The following is a 24,262-nucleotide window of genomic DNA, read 5'->3' as shown; positions in this document are numbered from 1 at the left end:
AATCAAAGCTAAAGCCTCGTTCTTTAGGGAGGAGTTCACTTTCTTCTTCTGCAGAACTGTAACACTTCTTCTTCTTCTTCTTCTTCTTCTTCTTCTTCTTCTTCTTCTTCTTCTTCGAACATAAAACAACAGAAACAAAAGCGGGCGGGACTCTTCTTCTTCACCTGTTGGTGCTGATTCTGCATACACTGGAGCTCCGCCTCTTTTTCAAACACTTCCTGGTTCAGGTCGGTTAGGTGATGGTCCTGTAGCTCCGCCCACAGCAGCTGCAGGTCCCTAAGATCTGCCTCCATATGCTGTCGCTCCGCCCCCACCTCCTCACACCTGAGCAGAGCATCATGGGAAAGTTTTATACTCAAATATATAGTGAATAGAAAACACAGATTGGGAAGTTCTAAAAGTGTTAAAGGTTAAGAATGTGTTAGTTTTAAAGGAACATGTCAGATCTGTGGAGAAGGCTATTGTTGTGTTTATTCATGTGAATAATAAACATGAATAAAGGAAATCAAACCTGGACTTGAGGTCGCACACAGAGAGTTCTGCTCCCAGACTCTGAAGCTTCAGCTGCGCACAGTCTCGAATACAGACCCCGATCTGAGGACGAGGACACAAATGTACCACCACAACTGCTGCTGCTGCGTTTGGTCCTGGTCCTGGTCCTGGTTCTGGTCCTGGTCTTGGTCCTGTTCCTGGTCCTGGTCTGTCTCTGGTCCTGGTCCTGGTTTGGTCTGACTCTGGTCCTGGTTTGGTCTGACTCTGGTCCTGGTCCTGGTCCTGGTCCTGGTTTGGTCTGACTTTGGTCTTGATCCTGGTCCTGGTCTTGGTTTGGTCTGTCTTTGGTCCTGGTCCTGGTTTGGTCTGACTCTGGTCTTGATCCTGGTTTGGTCTGTCTCTGGTCCTGGTCTTGGTCCTGGTCCTGGTCCTGATTTGGTCTGACTCTGGTCTTGATCCTGGTCCTGGTCCTGGATTGGTCTGACTCTGGTCCTGGTTTGGTCTGACTCTGGTCCTGGTCCTGGTTTGGTCTGTCTCTGGTCCTGGTCTTGGTCCTGGTCCTGGTTTGGTCTGTCTCTGGTCCTGGTCCAGGTTTGGTCCGTCTCTGGTCCTGGTCCAAGTTTGGTCTGTCTCTGGTCCTAGTTTGGTCTGACTCTGGTCCTGGTTTGGTCCGTCTCTGGTCCTGGTCCTGGTCCTGGTCTAGTCTGTACCTGGTCCTGCAGGTCGGAGGTCGTCTTCAGGTCAGATTTCAGGTGTTTCAGGTCTCCAGGTGACTTCCGCTGAAGCTCCGCCTCAATCTGCTGCTCCAGCGCTTGATTGGACAGCTCCAGATGCCAGACCTGAAGGAGATGCAAGAACTAAACCAGGACTATATCAGGTCTGAACAGAAGAGACCAGAAGAGCGGGTCTGAAGCTCCTCCCCTCAATTATTGTAAACATAATAAACCACATTTGAGTCGTTTGTTGCTCCTTTGGCTGCTTAGCAACAGACTCGAGTCCAATGGTCCGAGGCATCCAAGTTTCAACTGTAAATGATGCTCTACTCTATACTCATCATTTAACCTGATTAAAAGAGTTTACAGGGTTTATAGAGTTTACAGGGTCTATAGGGTCTATAGGGTCTACAGGGTCTACAGGGTCTATAGGGTCTATAGGGTCTGTAGGGTCTACAGGGTCTATAGGGTCTGTAGGGTCTACAGGGTCTATAGGGTCTACAGGGTCTACAGGGTCTATAGGGTCTACAGGGTCTGTAGGGTCTACAGGGTCTATAGGGTCTACAGGGTCTACAGGGTCTATAGGGTCTACAGGGTCTACAGGGTCTGTAGGGTCTATAGGGTCTATAGGGTCTATAGGGTCTATAGGGTCTACAGGGTCTACAGGGTCTGTAGGGTCTGTAGGGTCTACAGGGTCTATAGGGTCTATAGGGTCTGTAGGGTCTACAGGGTCTATAGGGTCTATAGGGTCTACAGGGTCTACAGGGTCTATAGGGTCTACAGGGTCTACAGGGTCTGTAGGATCTACAGGGTCTATAGGGTCTATAGGGTCTACAGGGTCTATAGGGTCTGTAGGGTCTATAGGGTCTATAGGGTCTGTAGGGTCTACGGGGTCTGTAGGGTCTATAGGGTCTACAGGGTCTGTAGGGTCTATAGGGTCTACGGGGTCTGTAGGGTCTATAGGGTCTACAGGGTCTATAGGGTCTGTAGGGTCTATAGGGTCTGTAGGGTCTATAGGGTCTACGGGGTCTGTAGGGTCTATAGGGTCTGTAGGGTCTATAGGGTCTGTAGGGTCTATAGGGTCTACGGGGTCTGTAGGGTCTATAGGGTCTACAGGGTCTATAGGGTCTGTAGGGTCTATAGGGTCTGTAGGGTCTATAGGGTCTACGGGGTCTGTAGGGTCTATAGGGTCTGTAGGGTCTATAGGGTCTATAGGGTCTGTAGGGTCTGTAGGGTCTATAGGGTCTGTAGGGTCTGTAGGGTCTGTAGGGTCTATAGGGTCTATAGGGTCTGTAGGGTCTATAGGGTCTACAGGGTCTACAGGGTCTACAGGGTCTATAGGGTCTACAGGGTCTACAGGGTCTATAGGGTCTACAGGGTCTATAGGGTCTGTAGGGTCTATAGGGTCTGTAGGGTCTACAGGGTCTGAAGGGTCTATAGGGTCTACAGGGTCTATAGGGTCTATAGGGTCTACAGGGTCTATAGGGTCTACAGGATCTATAGGGTCTGTAGGGTCTATAGGGTCTACAGGGTCTACAGGGTCTATAGGGTCTACAGGGTCTATAGGGTCTGTAGGGTCTATAGGGTCTATAGGGTCTGTAGGGTCTACAGGGTCTGAAGGGTCTATAGGGTCTACAGGGTCTATAGGGTCTATAGGGTCTACAGGGTCTATAGGGTCTACAGGATCTATAGGGTCTGTAGGGTCTATAGGGTCTATAGGGTCTATAGGGTCTACAGGGTCTGTAGGGTCTACAGGGTCTGAAGGGTCTATAGGGTCTGTAGGGTCTATAGGGTCTATAGGGTCTACAGGGTCTATAGGGTCTATAGGGTCTATAGGGTCTGTAGGGTCTATAGGGTCTATAGTAGGGCTGGGTATTGCCAAGACCCTTGCGATACGATATGTATCTCGATACAGGGGTCACGATATGATACGTATCCCGATACTTGTATATTCCAATACAATTCCCTCATTACGATATGTATCCCGATACATTTTTGAAAAAAGGGTCTTAAAAATGTATCAAATGGGTAATGTTTTTACTCTGAATAAGAAAATGTATGAAATTTCATGTTTATCCACAAAGCACTTAGTTATAAATCCATTCTGCTCTAATAACTTCATACATCCAAGCAACTGATCCAAATAGAAATATAAGGAACACATTCTAGTAAAGTATTACATGTTTCTTGCCAAACAATTGGCCTGGTCTGAACAAGCTGCAGCAGCATCTTCTGCACAGATCAGCTTCTGATCAGGTCCACAGCTCCTTCTCGAGAGAGGAGCGCAGCACAAACAGCAGATCAAAAGTACTATTTCACCTCGTTTAAAGCCTACGGGCCACAAAAATCTTAATTAGGCCCGAGCGCCACAAGCTGGCGAGAGGCCTATTAATCTCGTAAGGCCGTGCGAAGCACGGCTGCGAAAGTGCGCACGTAGTGCGCACGAAATCGAGCGCGAAGCGCTCGCCCACTTCCAAACACTCACTAACGCACTCCTTCACTCATGCACGCCCCGTGCATACTAATTAGTAGTAGGAAAATGGAACATTACCGTTGTAAACGGGCGAAGCCCGTGCAAAAGTGCGCACTAAACGAGCACTTTACATATAAAGCACTCATTTGCGCTAAGTAGCTCACGAATACGTTCCCCATCTCTTGCATGTTCCGTGCATATAAGCATGTAATGCAAAAATTGAACATTATTACTGTATAGAGGGCCAAAAACACAAAGTGGGCGGAGCCCACTCAAAATTAACGAAAGTACCCGTCAGTGACCAGGGACCCACACCATAGTTTATGATATTTGAAAAATGGGAAACATTGTTTTCGCATCGGAATATTATTAGGCCCGAGCCCCAGCAGGGCGGAGGGCCTATTGCTCCCGCAACGCTGCCGAAGGCAGCGTTGCAACTGTCTGACCAAACATGCGGGCGCAGCCCGCATGTTTGGTACCCCGTCGCCCCTGGCAAGTACAGTGAACTAGCCCATGCCGAAGGCATGGATCATGCATACTTACTCCTGCTATGGCAGAAATAGTCAACAATTAGTGAATGGGCGTTGCCCATTCACTAATTGTTGACAACAGCAGCGCGAAGCGCTGCATTCCTCCAAAAACCCTCCTGGCATCGTCCCGTACGCGAGAATCCATGCCGCAGGCATGGGCCATGCTTGTATCTGCTCAAATCAATGGAAGTCTATGGGGAGTGGGCGGGGCATCCCGACGGAATAGGGAGTGACGAGCGCGTAAGCGCTCGTAATGATGATTCCACCCCATGGCGGCATCGGGAAGGCTTAGAGCTTTCAAACGATGTATAATTTGTTGTTATAGTGGAAACGGCTATATTGTTTTTGCTAAAAATATTATTATTTTTATTTTTATTATTTTTCTTGTTCTTCTGCTTTTTGAGCTCTAATTTGACCCTCTGAACATGCTCAAAAACTCACCAAGCTTTGCCCAAAATTCAGAATCGGCGAAAAATTAGATTTTTTCAGGGCCATTTTTTTTTTCGTCAAAAAATGGCGCGACAGCGCCACCGACAAAAGTCAAAATACATTGCGCCTATGGGAGACGCCCCGAGGTCAACTTTGTCGTAAAGCTACGAAATTCGGGACACGCATTCCTCTCGTGAGGACAAAAAAAAAAAATCATTGTGACCACGCCCTCAGACTTACCCTATGGCCGCCATCTTCCTTTGAAAATGAAAACACGCTGTGTTAGCCATTTTGTTCACGTCAAACTTTGACGAACTCCTCCTAGGGCGTTTTGCCCACCGACTTCAAAATCGGCGTACGTCCTCTGGACAAGTGGGGCATCTAAAGTTATCCAATTTTTTGAGATACCTTTTACGGTCTGTGTGAGGCGCAGCCGCAAAGTTGGACAACTTATTTTGGAATATTGCAGATCTAAAAATTGCTCCCATTTGATCAAAACGAGTCCAATTAGGACCAAATTTGAATCAGTTGTTAAACTTTCCGGTTTGGACCAGTTTATGATGACAAAATTGAAATGGGCGCGATAGCGCCCCCTTAAGAGTGACCTTGAAATTAACATTGAAGGTCAAAAATTAGTTTTACCAAAATGTTCTAAACTTTACCCAAAATTCTATTTTGGCGTCCCGATCAAAAAAGCCAATCAGACAAATGCCTTAATTTTTACGGCGTAGTCGTAGCGATGACATAAACCTCCCATGTTATCCCTATGGGAAAACCGCTAAATCTCTCGAATATCCACATTTTTCTGTTTCAAACTTTGACGAACTCCTCCTAGTGCGTTTTGCCCACGAACCTCAAAATCGGTGTACGTCCTCTAGACAAGTGGGGCATCTAAATTTATCAAAATTTTAAGGATAACTTTTACGGTCTCTGTGCGACGGAGCCGGCAACGTTTCCCAGAATTCTGACTATTTGGCCTTCAGAGTGGCCTATAAACAATAGAGTTTTTCCAAATGACATGATATTTTGAACAAAATTCTAATTTGCCATCCTGATCATAAAAGTATGAGAGCCAAAGTCATATTTTGTACGGCGTAACCGAAGCGTTGACAGAAACATCCCATGTTATCCTTATGGGAAAATTGTAGAATCGCTCAAATCACCACATTTTTACGCTTCACACTTTAACAAACTCCTCCTAGGGCGATTGCCCGATCAAGCTCATATTTGGGGAAAATCATATACACAAACGGGGCATCAAAAGTTAGTCATATTTTGATTTTAAGTGGTACGGTCTCTGTGCCGTGGAGCTGCAAATATACTGTCACAAATGGGAAAACGCCAAATCTTTGAAATGTTCACATTTACGCTTCACACTTTAACGAACTCCTCCTAGTGCGTTTGGCCCACCGATCTCAAAATCAGTGTACCTGCTCTAGACAAGTGGGGCATCTAAAGTTATTCAAATTTTATCGATAACATTTACGGTCTCTGTGCAGCTGAGCCGCAAACTTTTCGCAGAATTTGGACTATTTGGCCTTCAGAGTGGCCTATAAACAAGAGTTTTTCCAAATGACATGACATTTTGCACACAATTCTCATTTGCCATCCCCAAAATAAAAAGTATGGGAGCCAAAATCATATTTGGTAAAGCGTAGCCGTAGCGATGACAGAAACATCCCATGTTATCCCTATGGGGAAACCGCAAAATCTCTAAAATGACCACATTTTTACACTTCACACTTTAACAAACTCCTCCTAGGGCGAATACCCGATCAAGTTCATATTTGGGGAGAATCATCTACACAAGCGGGGCATCAAAAGTTATCCATATTTTGATTTTAAGTACTAGGGTCTCTGTGCGGTAGAGCCGCAAATATATGTCACAAATGGGAAAAACGCCAAATCCTTGAAATGTTCACATTTACGCTTCACACTTTAACAAACTCCTCCGTGGGCAATAGCTCGATCAAGCTTTACTTTGGGAAATATCATCTACACAAGCGGGGCATCAAAAGTTATCCATATTTATATTCTAAGTGTTACGGTCTCTGTGCGGCGGAGCAGCACATTTGACTGACACTTGTGTTCATTTGCACTGGATTGGCCATGTCCAATGTGTCGCCGTCTGTCAAGTTCTTTTTTAATTCAACACAATAAGGGGGCCATCTTTATCAAGTCGAAAGCGCAGAGTCGGAAGGCCGGCGGCCCGCGAGGGCCGTTGGATGCCGCTTGCGGCTTTAATTTTTCTTGTTCTTCATCGCTTTGAACTCTAATTTGACCCCCTGAACATGCTCAAAAACTCACCAAACTTTGCCCAAAATTCAGAATCGGCAAAAAATTCGATTTTTTTGGGGCCATTTTTTTTTTCGTAAAAAAATGGCGCGACAGCGCCACCGACAAAAGTCAAAATACATTGCGCCTATGGGAGACGCCCCGAGGTCAACTTTGGCGTAAAGCTACGAAATTCAGGACATGCATTCCTCTCGTGAGGACAAAAAAAAATATTATTGTGGCCACGCTCCCAGACTTACCCTATGGCCGCCATCTTCCTTTGAAAATGAAAACACGCTGTGTTAGCCATTTTGTTCACGTCAAACTTTGACAAACTCCTCCTAGGGCGTTTTGCCCACCGACTTCAAAATCGGCGGACGTCCTCTGGACAAGTGGGGCATCTAAAGTTATCCAATTTTTTGAGATACCTTTTACGGTCTGTGTGCGGCGCAGCCGCAAAGTTGGACAACTTATTTTGGGATATTGCAGATCTAAAAATTGCTCCCATTTGATCAAAACAAGTCCGATTAGGACCAAATTTGAATCAGTTGTTCAACTTTCTAGTTTGGACCAGTTTATGATGACAAAATTGAAATGGGCGCGATAGCGTCCCCTACAGACTGACCTTTAAATTAACATTGAAGGTCAAAAATTAGTTTTACCAAAATTTTCTAAACTTTACCCAAAATTCTATTTTGGCGTCCCGATCAAAAAAGCCAATCAGACAAATGCCTTAATTTTTACGGCGTAGTCGTAGCGATGACATAAACCTCCCATGTTATCCCTATGGGAAAACCGCTAAATCTCTCGAATATCCACATTTTTCTGTTTCAAACTTTGACGAACTCCTCCTAGTGCGTTTTGCCCACCGACCTCAAAATCGGTGTACGTCCTCTAGACAAGTGGGGCATCTAAAGTTATCCAAATTTTAAGGATAACTTTTACGGTCTCTGTGCGACGGAGCCTCAAACGTTTCCCAGAATTCTGACTATTTGGCCTTCAGAGTGGCCTATAAACAATAGAGTTTTTCCAAATGACATGATATTTTGCACAAAATTCTAATTTGCCATCCTGATCATAAAAGTATGAGAGACAAAGTCATATTTTGTACGGCGTAACCGTAGCCATGACAGAAATATCCCATGTTATCCTTATGGGAAAATCGCGAAATCCCTCAAATCACCACATTTTTACGCTTCACACTTTAACAAACTCCTCCTAGGGCGATTGTCCGATCAAACTCATATTTAGGGAAAATCATCTATACAAGCGGGGCATCAAAAGCTATCCATATTTTTATTCTAAGTGCTACGGTCTCTGTGTGGCGGACCCGCAAATATATGTCAGAAATGGGAAAACAGCGAAATCTCTAAAATGACCACATTTTTACGCTTCACACTTTAACAAACTCCGCCTAGGGCGATTGCCCGATCAAGCTCATATTTGGGGGAAATCATCTACACAAGGGAAGCATCAAAAGTTAGTCATATTTTGATTCTAAGTGCTACGGTCTCTGTGCCGTGGAGCTGCAAATATACTGTCACAAATGGGAAAAACGCTAAATCTATGAAATGTTCAAATTTATGCTTCACACTTTAACAAACTCCTCCGTGGGCAATAGCTCGATCAAGCTTTACTTTGGGAAATATCATCTACACAAGCGGGGCATCAAAAGTTATCCATATTTATATTCTAAGTGCTACGGTCTCTGTGCAGCGGCGCAGCAAATTTGACTGACACTTGTGTTCATTTGCACTGGATTGGCCATGTCCAATGTGTCTCCGTCTGTCAAGTTCTTTTTTAATTCAACACAATAAGGGCGCCATCTTTATCAAGTCGAAAGCGCAGAGTCGGAAGGCCGGCGGCCCGCGAGGGCCGTTGGATGCCGCTTGCGGCTTTAATTCTTTCTTCTTTCTTCTTCTCGGGACCAACCCCCCTATTTTTCACCCAGTGAACATTGACGAAAAGTCACAAAAATGTTCACACCTCTAAAAATCGTGCCTCTCTACATTCTGGCTATTTCCCTTTTCTAAAATAAAAAAAATTGGCGCGTCAGCGCCCCCAAATGTACCAAAAATGCATTGAGAGATGGGAAATGACCCAAAAAAAATCTGATCGTAGAATCATGAAATTTGGCGCCGAGGTAGATGGTGACAAGAGAAGTAAAAAATATTATTACGGCAACACCGTCCGCCCAACCAAATGTCGGCCATATTGCTTCAAAAATGGCTAAACATGACTTCGGAGTTTTTCCAAACGTCGTACTTTTACGAACTCCTCCCAGGGCGTTGGCCCTAAAAAGCTGAAATTTGGTGAAAATGCTACTGAGGAGTGGGACATCAAAAGTTATCCAAATTACATTGATACCTCTCACGGTCTCTGTGCGGCGAAGCCGCAAACTGTAGCTAGAATTTCAGAAATCTCCCATATTTAAAATTTCTGCCGTTTGCGCAGATAAAGTCCGAATTGCGTCAAATTAGAATCAGTTGTTAAACTCTTTGCCCTAAACCTACTTGAAGTGAAATAAATTCATTTGGCGCCACAGCGCCCCCTACAGATTTTATATGGAGGTTAAATGACTCAATTTTGGCATCCCCATCAAAAAAGTCAATGAGACCCATGTCATAATTGTTATGGCGTTGCCGTAACGATGACCGAAACCTTTCATGTTATTCCAATGGGGAAATCGCCAGAACATGTTTACACTTTAGACTTTCACAAACTCCTCTTAGGGCGTTAGCCCTATCAACATGAAATTTGGTGAGACTCATCTTCAGGACCATCAAAAGTTATCCACATTTTCATTCAAAGAGTCACGGTGTCTGTGCGGCAAAGCCGCACATTTTGCCAAGAATTCAAAATAAAATAGCTTTTTGATGGTAAAACAAAGGGGAGAAGATGTGACAGCGTCACAGATTCAGCAGTAGGCGTAATAAAAGGACAATTGGGGCGCGTTAGCGCCCCCTCTTCTTGCGGCGTGGCGGCGGTGTGGCGGCGGCGTGGCGAGGGCCGATCATTGCCGCTTGCGGCTATATATATATATATTTTTTTGAATAAAAAAAATATCGATACTGTGACTCAGTATCGATACGCGTATCGATACAGAGTCCGTTACAATATATCGCCGTATCGATATTTTGAACACAGCCCTAGTCTATTGGGTCTATAGGGTCTGTAGGGTCTACAGGGTCTATAGGGTCTACAGGGTCTATAGGGTCTGTAGGGTCTATAGGGTCTATAGGGTCTATAGGGTCTGTAGGGTCTATAGGGTCTATAGGGTCTGTAGGGTCTATAAGGTCTATAGGGTCTATAGGGTCTATAGGGTCTATAGGGTCTATAGGGTCTATAGGGTACAAGGTCTAGACTGAGCAGACCCGCGGACCTGAGACCAAAACTTGGTCTTGATCTAATTTAAAAACAGTCAGACATATATTATTCTATTATTGTACTAGTTTAAACCCAGATTTAACTCAGACTAATCCAAGACTAAACCATCAGGACTGTCCCAGGACTAAAGTAGGACTGTCCCATGACTAAAGTAGGACTAAAGTAGAACTAAAGCAGGACTGAACCAGGACTAAAGCAGGACTAAAGTAGGGCTAAAGTAGAACTAAAGCAGGACTGAACCAGGACTAAAGTAGGACTAAAGTAGGACTAAAGTAGGACTAAAGCAGGTCTAAAGTAGGACTAAAGTAGGACTAAAGCAGGACTAAAGTAGAACTAAAGCAGGACTGAACCAGGACTAAAGTAGGACTAAAGTAGGACTAAAGCAGGACTAAAGTAGGACTAAAGTAGAACTAAAGCAGGACTGAACCAGGACTAAAGTAGGACTAAAGTAGGACTAAAGCAGGACTAAAGTAGGACTAAAGCAGGTCTAAAGTAGGACTAAAGCAGGACTAAAGTAGGACTAAAGTAGAACTAAAGCAGGACTGAACCAGGACTAAAGTAGGACTGAAGCAGGTCTAAAGTAGGACTAAAGCAGGACTAAAGTAGGACTATAAAGTAGGACTAAAGCAGGACTAAAGTAGGACTAAAGCAGGACTGAAGCTGGACTGAAGCTGGACCTGTTGGATGTAGGAGGAGAGTCTGGAGTTGAGGTTCTGGAGCGTGGACTTGTGTTGGTTCATGTCCAGAGTATGATCCAGGATCTGGTTCAGGTTCAGGTCCAGACCTGGTCCTGGGACTTGTTGAGGCCTCATGGCTCCGCCCCTGGAGAGAGAAAAAAGGTTTTAGTTCAAAATCCGACAAGTCAGATGTGTTTTGGACGAGCAAACAGAAATATAAATTTCATGTAGTTGAATTGAATCTGCTGCAGGGTTTTTGTTGGAGCCAAAACTCTGATTTTCAAACACGCACATAAATCAATCATTTATAATCTAATAAAAGTTGAAAATGTATGCAAATGAAGGACTTTAGAGCCCAAACTGATAACCCTAACCCATTGTAGATTTACAAATAAATACTGTCACTATTTCAAACAATTAAACTGAAAAACTTGTTTAAACAGTGATTCATAAAACAAAATACTTTTGATAAATAAGACTGGATCAGGACTAAAACAGGTCTAAATCAGGACCAAATAAGGTCTAAAGCAGGTCTAAAGCAGGACTAAATCAGGTCTAAAGCAGGTCTAAAGCAGGACTAAATCAGGTCTAAAGCAGGTCTAAAGCAGGACTAAAGCAGGACTAAAGCAGGACTAAAGCAGGACTAAATCAGGTCTAAAGCAAGTCTAAAGCAGGACTAAAGCGGGACTAAAGCAGGACTAAAGCAGGACTAAATCAGGTCTAAAGCAAGTCTAAAGCAGGTCTAAAGCAGGTCTAAAGCAGGACTAAATCAGGACTAAATCAGGTCTAAAGCAAGTCAAGCAGGTCTAAAGCGGGTCTAAAGCGGGTCTAAAGCGGGACTAAAGCGGGTTTAAAGCGGGTCTAAAGCGGGTCTAAAGCAGGACTAAATCAGGACTAAATCAGGTCTAAAGCAGGTCTAAAGTGGGACTAAAGCGGGACTAAAGCAGGACTAAAGCAGGACTAAATCAGGTCTAAAGCAAGTCTAAAGCAGGTCTAAAGCAGGACTAAAGCAGGACTAAATCAGGACTAAAGCAGGTCTAAAGCAGGTCTAAAGCAGGACTAAATCAGGACTAAATCAGGTCTAAAGCAAGTCAAGCAGGTCTAAAGCGGGTCTAAAGCAGGACTAAAGCAGGTCTAAAGCAGGACTAAAGCAGGTCTAAAGCAGGACTAAAGCAGGACTAAATCAGGACTAAAGCAGGTCTAAAGCAGGTCTAAAGCAGGCCTAAAGCAGGTCTAAAGCAGGACTAAAGCAGGAATAAAGCAGGTCTAAAGCAGGACTAAAGCAGGACTAAAGCAGGACTAAAGCAGGACTAAAGCAGGACTAAAGCAGGTCTAAAGCAGGACTAAAGCAGGACTAAAGCAGGACTAAAGCAGGACTAAAGCAGGTCTAAAGCAGGACTAAAGATGGTCTAGAGCAGGTCTAAAGCAGGACTAAAGCAGGTCTAAAGCAGAACTAAAGCAGGACTAAAGATGGTCTAGAGCAGGTCTAAAGCAGGACTAAAGCCTTCCAGTGAGAAAAATAAATTATATAAGAGCAAACGTTCATAATTGTCTCTGGTGAAAGCAAGAAACAATTGTCCTCAAGCGTAAAGAGTAAAAAGAGAATAAAGAGAAATATAGCCGCAAGCGGCAATGATCGGCCCTCGCCACGCCGCCGCCACACCGCCGCCACGCCGCAAGAGGAGGGGGCGCTAACGCGCCCCAATTGTCCTTTTATTACGCCTACTGCTGAATCTGTGACGCTGTCACATCTTCTCCCCTTTGTTTTACCATCAAAAAATTATTTTATTTTGAATTCTTGGCAAAATGTGCGGCTTTGCCGCACAGACACCGTGACTCTTTGAATGAAAATGTGGATAACTTTTGATGGTCCACCCCTGAAGATGAGTCTCACCAAATTTCAGGTTATTAGGGCTGACGCCCTGGGAGGAGTTTGTGAAAGTCTAAAGTGTAAACATGTTCTGGCGATTTCCCCATTGGAATAACATGAAAGGTTTCGGTCATCGTTACGGCAACGCCATAACAATTATGACATGGGTCTCATTGACTTTTTTGATGGGGATGCTAAAATTGAGTTGTGTGTCAAATTTCATATAATTTCGCAAAACTAAACATTTAACCTCCATATAAAATCTGTAGGGGGCGCTGTGGCGCCAAATGAATTTATTTCACTTCAAGTAGGTTTAGGGTAAAGAGTTTAACAACTGATTCTAATTTGACGCAATTCGGACTTTATCTGCGCAAACGGCAGAAATTTTAAATATGGGAGATTTCTGAAATTCTAGCTACAGTTTGCGGCTTCGCCGCACAGAGACCGTGACAGGTATCAATGTAATTTGGATAACTTTTGATGTCCCACTCCTCAGTAGCATTTTCACCAAATTTCAGCTTTTTAGGGCCAACGCCCTGGGAGGAGTTCGTAAAAGTACGACGTTTGGAAAAACTCCGAAGTCATGTTTAGCCATTTTTGAAGCAATATGGCCGACATTTGGTTGGGCGGACGGCGTTGCCGTAATAATATTTTTTACTTCTCTTGTCACCATCTACCTCTGCGCCAAATTTCATGATTCTACGATCAGATTTTTTTTGGGTCATTTCCCATCTCTCAATGCATTTTTGGTACATTTGGGGGCGCTCACGCGCCAATTTTTTTTATTTTAGAAAAGGGAAATAGCCAGAATGTAGAGAGGCACGATTTTTAGAGGTGTGAACATTTTTGTGACTTTTCGTCAATGTTCACTGGGTGAAAAATAGGGGGGTTGGTCCTGAGAAGAAGAAGAAGAAAGAATAATATTCCGATGCGAAAACAATGTTTCCCATTTTTCAAATATCATAAACTATACATTTTCGGAAAGCGCTCGCGCTTTCCTACCTCATGGTGTGGGTCCCTGGTCACTGACGGGTACTTTCGTTAATTTTGAGTGGGCTCCGCCCACTTTGTGTTTTTGGCCCTCTATACAGTAATAATGTTCAATTTTTGCATTACATGCTTATATGCACGGAACATGCAAGAGATGGGGAACGTATTCGTGAGCTACTTAGCGCAAATGAGTGCTTTATATGGGGATGACGACCGCGAAGCGGTCGTCATCTCAATGTAAAGTGCTCGTTTAGTGCGCACTTTTGCACGGGCTTCGCCCGTTTACAACGGTAATGTTCCATTTTCCTACTACTAATTAGTATGCACGGGGCGTGCATGAGTGAAGGAGTGCGTTAGTGAGTGTTTGGAAGTGGGCGAGCGCTTCGCGTTCGATTTCGTGCGCACTACGTGCGCACTTTCGCAGCCGTGCTTCGCACGGCCTTACGAGATTAATAGGCCTCTCGCCAGCTTGTGGCGCTCAGGCCTAATAACAGAGTAAACATAATCCTCTTCTTGCAGCAGACTAAACACAACAGGATCAAACACTGGGACAAATAACACAAATACTTTAATTATCTTAGGATTGGTTGACTTAAAATATCATACTTTTAGTCAAAAAACATTTCTGTAATTTCAAGTTTTATTCTGACTTTTTATGCAGCTTTAAGTCGCAAAAATATAACGTCGACAAAAAAATAGTCGGCATTTTTAACACAGGATGAAGGAAAAGCTCTATTTAATTTCAATTAAACAGATTATTCAAAACATGCAGAAAAGCCTAAACTCATTGTGTCATTTACTGAAACATTTACTGAAATTAATCAAAAGAACAAAGCTTTGTCTTTACGTTATTTGGACGATAAAAGTATAAATAAAGTGGGACTCACGTTGCTGCTGCCGCGTCGATCGAATCTCAGCCTCAAACTGAAGCACTTCTCACTTCTTTAGCGTCGCCTTTGGCCCTGAACCCGTCGAGACCTGTTCCAGACCTGTTCCAGTCCTGGTCCCGGTCCAGAACCCGGCTACAGTTAGTCCTCGGGCTCACGCTGATCTGACACGGTGACATTGTGTCCTCGAGCAAGACACCAGCAACTCCATATGAGAGGAAGAGCAGAGGAAGGAGAGGAGGAGCAGAGGAAGGAGAGGGGAGCAGAGGAAGAAGAGGGGGAGCGGAGGAAGAAGAGGAGAAAAGGGGAGCAGAGGAGGAGTAGAGGAAGGAGAGGGGAGCAGAGGAAGAAGAGGGGGAGCAGAGGATGGAGATTAAACATGAATTCTCATATTTTCTGTGACATCAGAGGTGAAGTGAACTCTGAACTCTCAGTTCACACAGATCATGACTTGTTGTTGTTCAGTTGTTTTCTGTGTTTATGTTTTATTATCGTCCTGAACAAAAGGATAAAGTTCTGCTTCACTTTGAGTCAGATCAGTTCAAACTTGCTTTTAGACCATTTTCTCTTACAATATTTCGTTTGGAACAAAGTCAACATATTTCTAAATCAGAACTGCCCAAAATTAGGCCCGCGGGCCAAACTTGTCCCATCTGCTCAGGTTTTGATTTAGAATTCAAATGTTTGTTAAAAGTATTGAATCACTAATTGACACTAAAACTTTTAGAATCATCTGGAGCTTCATCATAACTATAAAAATCACATGGAAACACAAATATATATTTCCATATTTTGTAATGGAAAAGCAAACTGACTTTTCTAATTTAGACATTCAAAATTGTAACTTTTCTGTTGTAAATACTTAAAGCGCCCCCTACAGGTCGGACGACTCATTGAATTAAAATGCAGTTAAGATAAATATTTAGAAATTTGCAAAAAAAAATAGCAGAATAGCACATTTATTTAGTTTTTAATTTCACTTCCTGTTTGTAATTGATGACATCACACTAGGAAATTACCCAGCAAATGTGGCGAAAACACAAATAAAAAATATAAGTAACTTTTGTTTGATGTTTGGAGTCAAAAAGTTGTGTGTTCTTAGTGTGAGGTCACTTCCATTTTCTACAGATTTCAACTTTTTCTCCACAAATACCTGCTCGACTGGTGTAAAACTAAAATTTATATGAACAACAGGTATAAATACACCAACTAAACTTTAGAAAATCATAAAAACCTGTCATAGGCACTTCAAAACTATCAGTATTTAGATCTGGTTCACTTCATTTTAAAGACGTTTCAGAACAATTCCAACAAAAAGAACATCACACTTTTGTCACTAAGTTTAATAAAGCCTTGTGTTCCGGGCTCGTACAAGTTTTCCACATAAATTCAAGCATTTAATAAAAAGAAAAAAAAACGTATGACTTTTGCCGTTTTAGAAAGAAGCCATTTGTCACAAAACATCATGGGAAATGAAGTCCGTTCCAAAATAAAGTGTGGGGCAGACGAGCCGCTCCACGTGTGTGCGCGCAGGGGGCGGGGCCAAAGAGCTAAGGGGGCGGGGCCAGAGAGCGGGCATTGTGGGAAATGAAGTCCAGTTTGAGACATCGTGGGCTTAAATAAAAGAGCGCCGCCATGTGGTGATTTTCTGTCGGTGGAAGAATCCGGCGTGGTGGGGGAGGGGCTAAAGAGAGGGGGAGGGGCTGGGGATGCGGAGGTCAGGAATCAAGAGGTCAGGCCCCGGTTTGGACCCTTCGCAGCGCTTTGATCGTCCGTTTATCACATTTTCAACTATTGTTTGAACCTGAAAAAAAACACGTTTGAACTGTTTTTATTTTGAATTTCAGTTGCTGAATCTGGCTGTTTCCAGTGCGATTTTCTCAGTTTAAACATTCAAAATGACAAATTCACCTTCGAATATTCAGTTTCAAGTCCACACATTCCACAGAGTCAAAGATTTAAAGATTTAAGGTCCGAGCCGTCGATCGTGACGTAGGGCGTTTCCTATTGGCCCTTCTCTTCTGTGGGCGGCTTGAAATAGAGCAAATTTCCTATTGGGCCTTCTCTTTTGTGGGCGGGGCGTAAAGTTAAAGATTAAAAGCGATGAGGTTTGATGAACCGATATATCGTGCGTGTCGGGCCAACGTTTGCGTTGTTTAGTCTGTGTGAGCCTGAAACCTCCAGCAGAGGGCGATGTTCAGTTTAGTCTGCGCTGCTAAAGGCTTTATCTGAACACTTTGAACAGCACGGACGGACGAGGCCGAACAGGGCCGTGGATGAGTTCGGAGTCAAATTAAATGACTGAATGAATTTGAAGGAAATTAAAATTGGCCATAAATATCGGCACAAAAAAAACAGACAGTTTCTCTGTTTTTTGAAAAATCTGCATCGACCATGAAAAAAGAAAAAAAAATGTGCTGAATATTTGAAGGTGTTTTTTTTTTTTAACAAAGAAAAACACATTGAAAACTGCAAAATTCCGCGACTATAAAACAACTCCTGTGTTCTGTGTAAAAAAATTAAAACGACCCAAAAAACATAAAAGTGAGAAATCCAGCGGCGTCTTTAACATTCCAAATCTGATTAAACTCACCATCTTTACATTCAGGCACAGCTTATTTTAAATCACACTGGAGCAGGTTTAATTTCAGCGAAAGACGATGTTTTACGGGTTTGTACGCGTTTTTTTTATAAAGTCGCCGTGTCTGATTTTTACCGTCTTAAAAAACGTGCAAGAAACAGAACTGGCTCAATTCAAACCCTTTGCAAAGTCATTCCTCACTTTCTCACGTTTTCGGAGCGCAGTTCACGACTTCCAGAGGCTAACGGTGAAGCTAACAACAACTAGCATGCTAACGGCGTTTGGACGCTAAATCGCTTTACAATCGAGACGCGCAAAATTAGCCGGATCTGGAGTAGTGCTTGTAAACGCTCGGCGCGTCCAAACAAAATCGAAGCGGGTGTGGTCCAAACCGGGGGGAGCGACGGGGCGGGGCCGGTGGGGGCAGGGCCAGGTGTGTTATTTGAGGCAGCGTTCGAAGTAGGTGGCGCCGATGTATCCGCCTCTCATGGAGCGGTGGACGTTCTGCTCGAAAAGGCGGCGGTTCGTCTGCAACACTTCTGCTGCCTCTTTGTTCAGCGGATCCTCTGGGTTCGGCTCCTGGAGACACAAAGACCGAGCTGAAAACAACCGACAATCGCAAGCGGGGCTTGCGTCGCGCGCCGAGGGGGAGGGGGCTTGCGTCGCGCGCCGAGGGGGAGGGGGCTTGCGTCGCGCGCCGAGGGGGAGGGGGCTTGCGTCGCGCGCCGAGGGGGCTTGCGTCGCGCGCCGAGGGGGAGGGGGCTTGCGTCGCGCGCCGGGGGGAGGGGCTTGCGTCGCGCGCCGGGGGGAGGGGCTTGCGTCGGGCGCCGGGGGGGAGGGGCTTGCGTCGCGCGCCGGGGGGAGGGGCTTGCGTCGCGCGCCGGGGGGGAGGGGCTTGCGTCGCGCGCCGGGGGGGAGGGGCTTGCGTCGCGCGCCGGGGGGGAGGGGCTTGCGTCGCGCGCCGGGGGGGAGGGGCTTGCGTCGCGCGCCGGGGGGGAGGGGCTTGCGTCGCGCGCCGGGGCTTGCGTCGCGCGCCGGGGCTTGCGTCGCGCGCCGGGGCTTGCGCGTCAGAGGGAGGGGCTTGCGCGTCAGAGGGAGGGGCTTGCGCGTCAGAGGGAGGGGCTTGCGCGTCAGAGGGAGGGGCTTGCGCGTCAGAGGGAGGGGCTTGCGCGTCAGAGGGAGGGGCTTGCGCGTCAGAGGGAGGGGCTTGCTCGTCAGAGGGAGGGGCTTGCGCGTCAGAGGGAGGGCTTACGCGTCAGAGGGCGGAGCTTACGCGTCAGAGGGAGGAGCTCTTGTGTGTCAGAGGGAGGAGCTCTTGTGTGTCAGAGGGAGGAGCTTGTGTGTCAGAGGGAGGAGCTTGTGTGTCAGAGGGAGGAGCTTGTGTGTCAGAGGGAGGAGCTTGTGTGTCAGAGGTATAACGCCCCCTGTGGCTGGAGAGTGGCGGTGCAAACACTCACGAGGAAAAGGTACTGAAGGCCGTAGATGATGGAGTTTATCGTGAGCACAGGTTTCCAGTCCTCCCTGAACAAACGAACAAACATGAGCGCACAAAACCCCGAGCAACAGTGACCGGGATCAAACCGTGGCGTTAGCTCGCGGCTTTAGCTCAATGATTTGTCACTGACCGTAGGATGTTGAGGCACACATTTCCCTCCAGGTCGATGTTGGGGTGATAGACCATCGTCTCACACTTGACTTTTGGGGGGTCGTGGGGGTAACCCTGCCCTACCTGCAGAGGTCACAGAGGTCAGAGGTCACAGCATGAGTAGTAGTTAAGCACCACCGTTCTAAAGCGGATGGAGGGATTCTGCAGGTGGTAGAACAGTGAAAAGCACCACAGAAAAGTAGATCTGAGCTGTAAAGTTTCATCGCCACAAACGTTCACGTCACAGAACTGATTATTCTAGAGTCGTTTGTGCACAAGTTAATTTCACTGGAACTCGTAACATCAGAGTACAAACGACCTCCTGAAAACGCAGCATAAATCCATTGTTGAAACTTCTCATTGTTATTAACAGAACCGTGACCAAGCGAAAGACGCCTCGTCATTACAAGGTAAACACTTTATTCTACGTTAATTGATTTTTATTAAACCACTTTAGAATCTTTCAGAGGAAAAGCCTTTTGTGCATGTTTTTGTTGGGAGAGGAAACCAACACAGACACAGAAAGAACATGCAAACTCATGTGACCATGAAGTGAAGTTAAATAAACTTTAGAAGTTTATGTAAAAAGAGAGTTTCTTATTGTGGCATTGAACCTGGTGTCGTTTTTCTTTGTGTAGAAAACACGTGACTGGAACGGCTCCGATTTGTCGTGGCTCTAAACCCCAGAAGTATTTGCACATTTAAGGCGTCTTTGTGATGAAGAGTGAAGAATCTGCTCCAACAAACTCACCTTAAAACTGAAGACGAACTTTCCTCCTTTGTAAAAACCCTGAAACAGAGACAGGAAAAGTCAAGATCCGGGCGGAGAACCGGTAACCTGCTCACTCCGGACCGATCCAGTGTTCAAAGAAGCAGTCGTCCTTCTCCTCCACAAATGTACAAAGTGCGGTCGCCGGCGTCGCCATGTTTGTTTTGACTTCTGCCCAAACCACAATGCTGCTCTGTGATTGGCCCGTTAAACCACTGGCGCCGACTGCAAACGAATCGACAAGAGCCCAACAAGATGAAGATTCTCAAATGTTCGTGAACTCACAAAAATCAAGAGACTTTCTAGTAAAGTTAAAGAACTCAAACACTACATCTGCAGTACATTAGTTTCGGCTTCTCCTTAGATGTCCTTCTCAAACACACTCTTCTCCATGACCACGGGATTCGTCCTCCCACGTGGTCGTTTTCACTGCATCATTTTGGTTTAAATACAGTGCAGCAGCTGAAAGATCATCACCACAATGTCTTGAATAAATGTCTTAAATATTTGATATCCGCTGCCTTCCACAAATCTGAAAGAAATATCGGTTTCCTGGATGGACTCGTGTTGACATATTTGTTTACTAATGCGTGACGGCATTTTTGAGTCGGTTCAAATCTAAATAAAGAAAAAGCAGAAACTTGTCAAACCTCGTCTGGACAAATGATGAGTCTGAAGTTGAGCAGGTCATCGTCGTCTGGGAAGTTGATCTCACACGTTTTCGGCAAATTCAACTCATTTATGTCTGAAACAAAACAAAGGAGCTTCGTGAGAAACAGAGAGAGAAAAAGAGAGAGAGAAGCAGAGAGAGAGAGAAGCAGAGAGAGAGAGAAGCAGAGAGAGAGAGAAGCAGAGAGAGAGAAGCAGAGAGAGAGAGAAGCAGAGAGAGAGAGAAGCAGAGAGAGAGAGAAGCAGAGAGAGAGAAGCAGAGAGAGAGAGAAGCAGAGAGAGAGAGAAGCAGAGAGAGAGTGTTTTTCGCTATAGAAACATCGCACTCTTGGGCAGCGTCAGCTATGACAAAAACCCAAACACTGAAGTGCAGTTTTACTGAAACGTGTTAAATGTGTTTACAGCAGCTCTGACGTCACTCACGTGTCTGAGTGAATCACAGCTTCTACAGTTTAAATCACATTATGTTCCACTGTTTTCACTGATGCTTTTAGTCAAGAATGTCCAATGTTTTTGTTTACACTGGTTTTAATGTGATTTAAATGTGTTTCTACTGTAGTACAAATCCTGCCCCGCGCTTCCCCGGCTCTTCCCCGGACCGGGTCGACTCTGCTCGGCCTCAAAACCCAAACAAACCCGGTTCTGCTTCTCTCGGATGTTTTGTTTTCGGGGCCAGCGCTGTTAGCGTGCTAGGCTAGCGCGTTAGCTCGTTAGCTCCAGCGCAGAGCCCGGGTCTGGAGCCGGGTTCCGGGGCAGAGACCGGGCTCTCCGTGCGGTCCCGGAGCCCATCCCCGGGTGTCACGACCTGGACCGAGCCCGGACCAACCCCCGCGCCCGGATCTACGCACCTTTTTGGATCCTGAGTTGGGCAGCGCTGGCTTTCTTGCCCCCGGCTCCGGTCCTGTTCGCTCCGGCGGATTCCTCGTCCTTTTTCTGCTGCTTCAGGGAGAACAGCTTAATCATGTTGGGCTGTGGTGGAGGACCGGGCTCCTGCCGCTGCTGTGCCCGTGTGAGGGAGAGTGTGGCGGTCAGGAGGTGCTCGGGAGGCGGGCAGGAGGCGCTCGGGATACGGAGGAGGCGCACGTACCGGGGCTGGAGCTCTGGAGCCGCGGCCGAATCTCACTCTTGAGCCCGCACTGATCAGCAGGCACTGCAGCCGTAGTTAGCCGTTAGCTGTTAGCCACAGGAGGCGAGGTGCATGCCGGGACACTGAGGAAACAGAGTGAGGAGGACTCTGACCAAAACATCTGAGAGGAAACAGAGAGGAAGCAGAGAGGCACACAGAGGAAACACAGAGGAAACCGAGAAGAAACACAGAGGAAACAGAGGGGGAGGAAGCAGAGGAAAACATCTGAGATGAAACAGAGAGGAATAGTAGAGAAAACACAGAGGGAGGACTCAGAGGAAAACATCTGAGAAGAAAAAGAGAGGAAACAGAGAGGAAACACAGAGGAAACAGAGAGGAAACACAGAGGAAACACAGAAGAAACAGAGAGGAAACAGAGCGGAAAACAACAGAGGAAACAGAGGGGGTGGACTCAAAGGAAAACATCTGAGTAGAAAAAGAGAGGAAACACTGAAGAAACAGAGAGGAAAGACAGAGGAAACAGAGAGGAAACACAGAGGGAGGACACAGAAGAAAACATCTGAGAAGAAAAAGAGAGGAAACAGAGAGGAAACACAGAAGAAACAGGAAACAGAGAGGAAACACAGAGGAAACAGAGGGGAAACACAAAAAAAACAGAGAGGAAACAGAGAAGAAACAGGGAGGAAACACAGAGGAAACACAGAGGGAGGACTCAGAGGAAAACATCTGAGAGGAAACAGAGAGGAAAAAGGGATTAAACAGAGGAAAAAGGGAGAGGAAACAGGAAAAAAGACAAAACAGAGAGGAAAAGAGAGAAGAAAAAGAGAGGAAACAGACAAATGTGTTCATGTTTTTGTTCCGTTTTTGACTTGTCTTTATTTAGAACTCCCTCGCTCATGGTTTGGTCTCATTTCAGATTTTACCCTGTTTTTCGACTTTGATTAGCCTAATTTAGACCTGGTACAGTCCGGGTTTAGATCCAGTCGAACTCGGAAAGCAAATATCTGAGGTGGAACTTGAGAAGAGAGAATCACTGCCATAAACAGAACAGAAAAATGGAGAGCAGAGGAAAAAATGACCAAAATATTTCAGGAAAAAGGCCAAAAAATTAAACAAATAAAATAAAGAAAAAACACCCCAAAAACTATGGAAAATCTGAAAATTACAAGAACAATAAACAAATGTCCAAATAAAAACTACAAAAAACAGAGAGAATAAAACAAAGAATTAATTATTTGTCACGTTGATTCTGTTTATTTGCCTTTGTTTTATTTGTTTGACTCTGATGATTTACTTCTTTGTTTAACATATAATTATTGTGTTCGTTAAGCTTACTTTTATATTGCTTTTCGTTAAATTACAACTTTATTACTTTATACATTTTGTTACAACTTATTTGAGATGGAGCTGTAACAAGGCCTCTCAAAGTGTAATGATTATTTCTTTATATTCTATTTGCCTTTTATGTTAAGCCCTTTACAAATAGTGCTCTACAAATAAACACTGACAGACAAACACACTCGGGTTTTATTTGCAGAAGTGACGCACACATTTAAGTCTACAACAACAAGTTCTATCACATGAACAAAACCTTTTTATTTTTGAATAAAACTTTTTTTTACAAATATGAATTAAACCTTTATACATGATATGTCCAATACACATACATTGTTATTTTGTTTAGAATTGTACCGAGTTTCAAGCGTCGATCTGAAAATCCACTGAAATAAATGAAACTGTTTACGATGACGTGTGCACAGGGCTGCAGTTTGTGTCTTTGTCCACCAGAGCACGCCATTCTGCTGTGAACGAGCGGGAGTGTGACGGGAGCGCGCACCGAGCACACGGGAGCGCGCACTGCACCAGGACCAGGACCAGGACCAGGACCAGGACCAGAAAGGAGGGGAAATGAAGCATAGTATGTTTACAATAATAAAGCGACAAAAAAATAAGCAACAATTTTAATTTCACAGGATAGAAATGATAATCAAAAAATAATAAAAAATGTGTGTGTCCCAATGTGCTACTAAATGTGTGTAATGTGTTTAGAGCAGCTTTCTACAGTTAAATCGCATTATGTTCAACGGAATTTAATATGTTTTGTGCACACAGTTTTAATATTTCTCATAAATCTGGTACTTCAAACTCCTTTTACACATTTAATGACTGTGATCTTTACTTTGTGTTTGTGTTTGATGCAGACGTTTACGTTTAGCTCACACTTATCAGAATAATAAAACACACTGAATTGAGAAAACAAACGGTGCGTGTTTTGTTAAGAGAAGTGACGTCAGTGACAACAGCGCGACGCGTGCAGGCCGCGAGCTGCGTCTCGTGCCACTCCCCCCAAAAAAACATGCGCACTGCACGCACAGTTACGGTAACCCAGACACAAACGAACCAATCCGAACGACGCCTGTGAGGGAGGAACCGGACCGGGACCAGAACTGGACTAAAGCTGGACTCAAACTGGACTCAAATTGGACTAAAGCAGGACTAAAGCTGGTCTACAGCTGGCCTAAAGCTGGACTCAAACTGGACTAAAGCAGGACTAAAGCTGGACTGAAACTGGACTAAACATGTACTCAGACTGGACTAAAGCTGGACTAAATCTGGACTGAAACTGGACTAAAGCTGGACTAAAGCTGGACTAAATCTGGACTCAAACTAGACTAAAGCATGACAAAAGCTGGACTGAAACTGGACTAAAGCTGGACTAAAGCTGGACTAAATCTGGACTCAAACTAGACTAAAGCATGACAAAAGCTGGACTCAAACTGGACTAAAGC

General features: G+C 44.9%; 1 protein-coding gene across 1 annotated transcript; it reads right to left on the bottom strand.

Moving 5' to 3' along the window:
* Positions 1–16,047: 16,047 nt before the first annotated feature.
* On the bottom strand, positions 16,048–21,592 carry ube2m (ubiquitin conjugating enzyme E2 M). The gene is made up of 6 exons (XM_072442852.1): positions 21,235–21,592; positions 20,368–20,462; positions 19,700–19,738; positions 18,929–19,032; positions 18,761–18,824; positions 16,048–17,882 (listed from the first exon to the last, which is right to left on the bottom strand). The coding sequence occupies exons 1-6, from the start codon at positions 21,347–21,349 to the stop codon at positions 17,742–17,744; spliced, it is 558 nt and encodes a 185-aa protein (XP_072298953.1). The 5' UTR covers positions 21,350–21,592; the 3' UTR covers positions 16,048–17,741.
* Positions 21,593–24,262: the final 2,670 nt, after the last annotated feature.

Source organism: Eucyclogobius newberryi, unplaced genomic scaffold (assembly GCF_026437365.1).
Source record: "Eucyclogobius newberryi isolate DKJ021-1_F unplaced genomic scaffold, fEucNew1.0.hap1 SCAF_13, whole genome shotgun sequence".
Classification (NCBI taxonomy): domain Eukaryota; kingdom Metazoa; phylum Chordata; class Actinopteri; order Gobiiformes; family Gobiidae; genus Eucyclogobius; species Eucyclogobius newberryi.
This window is presented reverse-complemented; position numbering and strand designations above follow the sequence as displayed.